The following is a 7,415-nucleotide window of genomic DNA, read 5'->3' as shown; positions in this document are numbered from 1 at the left end:
ATTAACGCTATATGCACCTGTTACTTCGTATTTGGGGAATGATAACTAAATCTGTTGTCATCTGGACAGTATATTTATTGACACTATGTTACCATACCATAATCACTATCAGAGGTTTGGCAATGACGAACCCTGATATTTAATCCTTGCTGTCAAACATGACCTGAATACAACCGATTTCCACTTCTCGATGTCTCACTGATTTTGGTGAGCGTTCTGTATCATCATTTCTGCTTCTCTCATCAAAGCCTGGACATGCTGCATGTTCATACTCTGGGTTATGCTAGTGCTTGGGAGGGGCATGCACGGTTCCATACCAGTAACCATGGCAACAGGAGGAGCTGTCGCCATGGGACCGGTCAGACCACTCAGATCTGCCCCTACAGACATATTGCTTGTGACCTGACTGTCAAAGTTTCCTGCTGGTCCTCCCAAAGACCCTCCATAGGACGTGGTGACCATGGAGTCAGGGGGATAGGACATGCCCTCTGTTGTAACATTTTCACTTGAGATGCCAGTCTGACTTGGTAAATCAGCTGGCAGTTCAGATGGCTTTTCCAAATGGGTCCCAACATGGTGCTTGAGGTCATCTGGGTGAGAGAACTTTTTACCACACAATCCACAACCAAACACATCAGTCCCCATGTGACCTCGCTTGTGTTTCTCCAGCTCGCCGCAATATGCAAAGGATGCAGAACACAGATGACATTTAAAGGGAGTGTCTCCAACAAACTGGTGACTCTTCATGTGGTTGTTGAGAGAACAGGATTGGGAGAAAGATTTGTCACAAAACTGACACGAATATGGCTTCTCTCCGGTGTGTATGCGAATGTGTTTCTTCAGCTGACTGTTTTCTGTGAAAGTCTTCCCACACGTTTCGCACATGTACGGTCTCCAGTTTGCATGGATCTTCATGTGGCTTTTGAGGTGAACCATGTTCGTGAACAACTTCCCACACATGCTACAGATAGCTGGCATTTTCTCGTTGTGGGTTTTTTTATGTTGCTTAAACTCATCCTCATCTGTGAAATTAACATCACATTTCTTACACGTATAGGTCTTCGATTTTGTTGATGTGATATTTTTAATTTCATATTTCTCAGGATCAACATTGTGAGTCACTTTGAGGTGGCGTTTGAGATTATCACCCCTCTTGAAAGCACTGTTACAAAGTTTACACTCGTAATGACGGACTGTAGAATGACTTTTCATATGTTTAGTGAGGATGTATCTCTCTGGGAAGGACTTGCCACAAACTTCACAACTGAATGGCTTCAAGCCCATGTGGGTGACCAGGTGTTTCTGAAGATGGTTGACGGTCTTGTTGCAGATATGGCACGTACTCCGACATGACCCGGACTTATTTAACCACGATGGTTCTCCATGTCTTCTCATATGAGCCAGCAGTTTCTCACATGAGGTGAATCCTTTCTCACATTTAACGCACAGGAAAATTTTCAGCTGTTCATTCTTATCAACTCTTTCCTCCAGAACAAGCTCATTGTTTTCTTTATGTTGAGATGGACATGATCGAAGATGGTTTTCTAAATCATCTGCATCTTTCAATCCCTCTTTACACACCATACAAGCATATGAAGAGTGTTTTTCGTCAGATGACTCAGGCTTGTCGGTCTTTTTGTTTTTCAGACCAAAATGGACCCTGCTTCTATGTGCAGTGAGACGACCCTTCTCAACAAACCCCTTATTGCAAATATCACATTTGTAGGGTTTGACAGAAGCATGGAAACTGGCAACATGCTTTTTCAGAGCCTGGCTCAAGCGAAAACGCTTATCACAGAAATCACACATCAATGGAAACTCACCTGTGTGAACACGTTCATGGTATCGAAGACTGCTAGCCAACCGGAAACATTTATCACAATGTTTGCACTTATGTGGTTTTTCACCTGAATGAATTGAGTAATGTCGACGCAAGCAGTTTTTTAAGGTAAACCTTTTTTCACAGATATCACATTTGAATGGAGCAGATTCAATATGGCTTCGCACATGTTCTTTCCGTGACGAATACGTGGGAAATGTCTCACCACACTCTTCACATTTGAACTTCTCGACATGAATCTTAAGATGGAGTTTGAGATGCCGCGTCTGTCTGAACGTTCGGCCACATACTCTACATTTGTATAAATCCTCTCCTCCATGAGTGAGTTCATGATCATCAAGCTGCTCCACTGTCGTGAAAACCTTCTCACATAGATCACACTGAAACTGTTCATCATGTGTTGCAATATGATCATCAAACTGTTGCTTCCCATTTACAGTTTTACCGCAGACATGACATGTAAATTTCTTTACATCATTCAATACTACATCAACAGCAGCATCGCCAAATGAGATCATCTCATCAAAATCATCTCCAGAAAAACTGTCATTTTCATCAGTCTTATCATTAGTCAAAGCTTCGGCTGAGGTCAGGGTGTCCTTTTTCTCTTGTGTCTGCTCTAAAACTGCCGTCTGCTCCTTGCCTGTCCCCACTGTATTGAGATTTTCATTTAATGTAGACATTTCAACATTGCGGACAATTCCATCAACACATTTTTCACCCTTTTCCTTGGATTCATCAACCTGAAACTCAACTGAATCGGTCCAGTGCCCTTTGTGATTAGACAGATGCTTTTCCAAATCAGAATGAATCAAAAACATTTTATCACAGTATTTACACTTTTTAAATGAATGAGTTTTCTTGTGATGTGCAACATTTGACTGTTTGCTGAACCCTTTCCCACAGATATTGCACAGAAACGGTTTCTTGACTTGATTGGTCTTCCAATCTGAAATCTTTTCTTCAATGACACCATCAACACATGTGCCAAGCTGAGATCCATGATGGCTGTTGAAATGTTCCCTGGCATGTTCAGATTCTGCAAACTGAACATTACACAACTCACAGTGGAACGCCTCTGTTCCAGTGATGACAATGACATGTTTGAGGCTGGAATAATCCTTATCTTTCCCTTTCAAAGAAAACTGGTGGTTCCTTAGGTGAAGATGCTGAAGGTGGTTGGTTAGTTCTTGGTAGGTCACAAAGTCAAGCTGGCACAGTCCACATCTGTAGTAATATGTGACTGAGTCATCCTTAGCAGGGCCAGCTTCGGGAATATTAATGACTGAATTCCCTTCCTGGTCCAGTCGGACCGTAACTTGGACAGAATGAGGTTCAGAGGAGCCAATCTCACTGTACAGACTTGTTATCAAGGAAGCATTTTCGCTGTCTGACATTTTTCTGTCTAAGATGTCATGACCAGATTTCTAACTTTGTGTGTGACACTTCTGAATCATCACATCATCCACATAATTTCAAGTTTATGTGGCAGGACATATTCTCCAATCCTAAATCAATCATGGCTTTGTATCTCATGGTCTTTTGTTCAATGTTGATATGATCCTGGAATAGGAAAAATGGGAAACTAATCAAAAAGGGAAATTGGGAGATTAATATTGGAAATTTGAAACATTCACCTTTCATACAACTAGAGTGAAATTTCATAACCACAATGGTATATGCAAATCAATGAGCTATTTAAATATTCTATGATGATAATAACAAATTGGTAGGGGACTGTATATGTATTTGTCCGGTTCCACATAAGAATATATATATCATTAAAGGTCACATGCAACCAAAAAAACAAGCATAATTAAAACACAATTATCATTTATTCATCACATATAATATACATGAAAAAAAGAAATAAACAAAGTTATAAGCGTACAATCGCAGATAAAAAATGCAATATGTTTGTACTTGGGTCTACTACGCTCAAAACGAAGGACTCGGCATACAAAACTCTGTCAGAGCCACTGGGTGTGCTCTCAAGTGTTACGAAATGTTTTCATTGGCGGACTCATTTGCCGATACACTTAGATAACAGGCTCTCTGTACATGGCGTATCAGTCCAATAAGTGTTAATTTCAAATTGCACTGTGGTCAATGATTGAAGCTGTGCATTGCATATTGCCATTAGCAGACAGGCAGGTAGACATATAGGTGTCAATAAAACAGACATTGAGTTTTCTCTGAGTCTGCTTATCACAATCAACATGTTTTTTGTTATGTAACGAGTAGATTATTTTCTTGCTTGTGTACACAACCAAGATTAGACTACTGCTAACGACCTCATACTTTGGGCATGCATATTGTTTCAAACTCTGCTAACCTATTCACTGTGCGCAGCACAGCTGGTGAAACACTTTTTCCGCTAGGGCTGGGGGAAAACTAGTGAATCGTTTGAACTCCGATTTCGTGGGGGTTTTTTATTGCAGTTTTTTTCAACTATATAGGTTGAATTGGCTTTTTTGATGATTTGTTTCGTTAAGTGCATGCCTAAGGTATCCAAACCTACAACATTGCGTTTTACGTTGCATGTGACCTCTAAGATTTATGGTTTAGAACATAACTTGAACAGTTGTGTTGAGTAACATATGCAAGAATCTCAGTCTCTTCACAGGAAGTGGGTTGTTTCATGTAAAATATCAGTCAATGTTTTATGTAATGCCCTTTCAGCATGTCTTTCCAACATTATTCTTTTCTCAAGTTAACCTAATTTTTTTAACATTTACCAATAAGTATGACACCTATCTATATCAATTTAGACTAGACATCATTTGTCGTTCTACAAACTTACCTATATATCTGCATCAAAGCTGTGACAGACCTTTTTAGTGAAATATAGAATCACGTAAAAACTATTTTTGTCCAAAATGTGACTCAGTTTCCAGAGAGTTCCGTCTGTACCTCCACCATTTTACATAGTAAATATCCTCTAGAGGAAGTGTGAGTGTGTGTGTGTGTACGTGCGTGCGTTTGTGTGTGCGTGTGTGTGCGTGTGTGTGTGTGTGTCGTCCTTCCAAGTGTAACATTCCAACACTGAAATAAACTCATTGATTGATTTTTTCACCTTTTTAAGTTTACTGAGTGCATATTTTGAGTGAGGTGTGTGGTACGCCTGTCAGTTTGTATTTTGATTTTTGATGGGGGTGGGGCGTCTGGGTGGAACTCTTACGCTCGGTTTTACCAGGGAGCCTATATAGAGGGGGAGAAGAAACTCCTCGAAAAGCCGCTGAACGTATGTGTCGGGTCGCTACATAACCAGTGTAGCCAATATGGTGGCAGTGTAGTATTTAAGATTGAGCCAGGTTTATTTTCAACAGCTGATTAACTTCACTGGCAACTGGCTTCTATTCTCAATTCACTGCGAAGATAGACTAAATTATGCCAGTAAAAACTTCTTTCACAAATTCGTTTAATTTTTAGAAGGGAAACATACCTTTAGTTGAAAGGTATTTGCATGTAATAATGACAGTTTTATGACTTAAAAAATTGTTAGGGTGTAATTGAGGTGTGTGAAAAATATGACATTTCGCCATTGAAATACTATACGCCGAAGTTTGAGTGTTTCTAGTTATTACTTCAAAAACATCTTTCACATACACCTTTAATTCTTATGAGGGGAATATACTATCAGGTGAAATGTTTGCAAGTAATAATGATAGTTTTATAATCTAAAAAAGAATGTTAGGGTGTATTTGAGGTGTGTGAAAAATGTGACATATCGCCGATCTGATCTGATTCGCCATTGATGCTTGAGGGTTATAGTTCCATAACTTCTTTCTTTCTTGTTGATCTTATTATTTGACAAAACTGGAAAGGTGTTTTAGAACGCTTTGTGATAGTTTTACACTTTATTTTTGAGGACAGTGTGTCAGTGTTAGTTAACATTTTGTTAATGTCCATTCAATTCCCCACATGCAATAAGATATCTGAATAAATTATTAATGTAAACAAAAATGTTTCAAAGTAGATTTTTTAAAAGGACAGCGGATGTTAACACATGTTCTCGCGATACTTTTGCGTTTTTTAACATGTTTTGGGAGGGAAGGCTGTGGTGTATCATTTATTCTTTCATTCATTCACATATGTACTTTCTTTATTTCATTCATTAATTCACATAATTCTTGCTCTTAATTCTTACTATAATTCATCCATTCATTCATTGTAAAATTCCGACTGATACAATAAACTGACTGAAGTTCTGTTAAACTGATAATCTACAACGTATATACTCTATATAGTCACCCTGGTTAAACGCAACTGAAGTTGCACGTGGAACGAGCCAAGTCACTGTGTGCGTTGGAGAATGACGAAGAACACGTTAATTAGTGCAAAAGGTAAAGGAAGCAAGCGAGTGACCTATCCCTGTTGTACAGTATCCCTAGTTTGACAGAGTTACATAATTAGCGATCGTGTCTTTGGGTAACTACGGTAGTTCACTGCAATGCAGTAATTATACAGCAGATGCGCGGAGGTCGTGCAAAACGACAGAATATCAGCTGTATTTTCAGTCGTTAGATCAAGCTGGGAAAGCTGTACACATCACAAAAGAAAGAATCACGCAAATACACAAGAAAGGTGTTAGGGTCAGTGAGAACTCGGCGAGGTAGACCGATGAAAGCAGGCCTCGTTCCTTGTCACGAGCCGTGTCTGTCGCCGGTGTTTAGGCGACTCAGTTATCGGGCTACACGGAGGAGATTCACAGTCATTTGCTGAGCTATCGTGGTGAATTACAACCCACTGCAGAACTGACATATCAACACTTCTCTACGTGACATAATACCTTTGAAAAGGAGCGATGTCTCGCGATGCTATGATTGCTTCCTATTCTTTCTCCGAACGAAGATGTCTAAATGCAGCCATTTTGGCAGCTGCGCGACCAATGAAAATGAGTCTCGATGTGAGACTGCGTTTTGATTGGTTGTGAGAAACAAGTCAGCACATTCCTATTGATGCTTAGATTCAGTGGAGTAACAAGTGTTTATCACAGCTATTTCACATGCACCTTCAGAAGAGGTTCCTGGGATTTGAAAATGGCACCTTTGTGATATTATCGACATTACAAAAAAAAATATACTAAAACATGACACAGTTATGACAACAAATAAATGTTAACATATTGCTTGCATTTTGACTGCATATCAGAATTCAGTGAGATTTGCAGAGTCTTCATTGTGGTATGGTTCCTGTAAAATATGAATTCTATAGCTATGTACGATTAACAGATGAGTTAGCGCAATATATGTGGGGTGAAAACAATTGAAGTTAGAGTCATACGTTCCTACGGAAAAAAATTATAAATCTATAGAATTTGCCTGTGTGAGTGAGTGGGTGAGTGAGTGAGTTGTGTTTTACGCCGATTTTAGCAATATACAGACAATATCACTGCGTGGGACACTCACTGTGCCCATGTGGGGAATTGAATCCACGGGCCCACGGCTTGAAGAGCAAACGCGTTAACCACTAGGCTACCCTACCGTTCCTTTGTTTGAGCATTTTGTATTGCCATTTTACTGAATGTGAAAACAGAGAATGTGAAATGTGAATCACACCGCAGAGCATTCTC

General features: G+C 39.6%; 1 protein-coding gene across 1 annotated transcript; it reads right to left on the bottom strand.

Annotated features, from left to right (window-relative positions):
- Nucleotides 1-61: 61 nt before the first annotated feature.
- Nucleotides 62-6,739, bottom strand: LOC137286538 (zinc finger protein 595-like). Its single transcript, XM_067818458.1, has 2 exons — nucleotides 6,633-6,739; nucleotides 62-3,403 (listed from the first exon to the last, which is right to left on the bottom strand). The coding sequence occupies exon 2, from the start codon at nucleotides 3,235-3,237 to the stop codon at nucleotides 196-198; it is 3,042 nt and encodes a 1,013-aa protein (XP_067674559.1). The 5' UTR covers nucleotides 3,238-3,403; nucleotides 6,633-6,739; the 3' UTR covers nucleotides 62-195.
- Nucleotides 6,740-7,415: the final 676 nt, after the last annotated feature.

This window comes from Haliotis asinina, chromosome 6 (genome assembly GCF_037392515.1).
Source record: "Haliotis asinina isolate JCU_RB_2024 chromosome 6, JCU_Hal_asi_v2, whole genome shotgun sequence".
NCBI classification, from domain to species: domain Eukaryota; kingdom Metazoa; phylum Mollusca; class Gastropoda; order Lepetellida; family Haliotidae; genus Haliotis; species Haliotis asinina.
The sequence above is the reverse complement of the archived record's forward strand: the minus strand, read 5'-3'. Positions and strand labels throughout refer to the sequence as shown.

What these genes read in the sequence shown, in the direction of transcription:
- LOC137286538 (XM_067818458.1), bottom strand. Translation starts at nt 3,237, where the DNA reads ATGTCAGACAGCGAAAATGCTTCCTTGATAACAAGTCTGTACAGTGAG.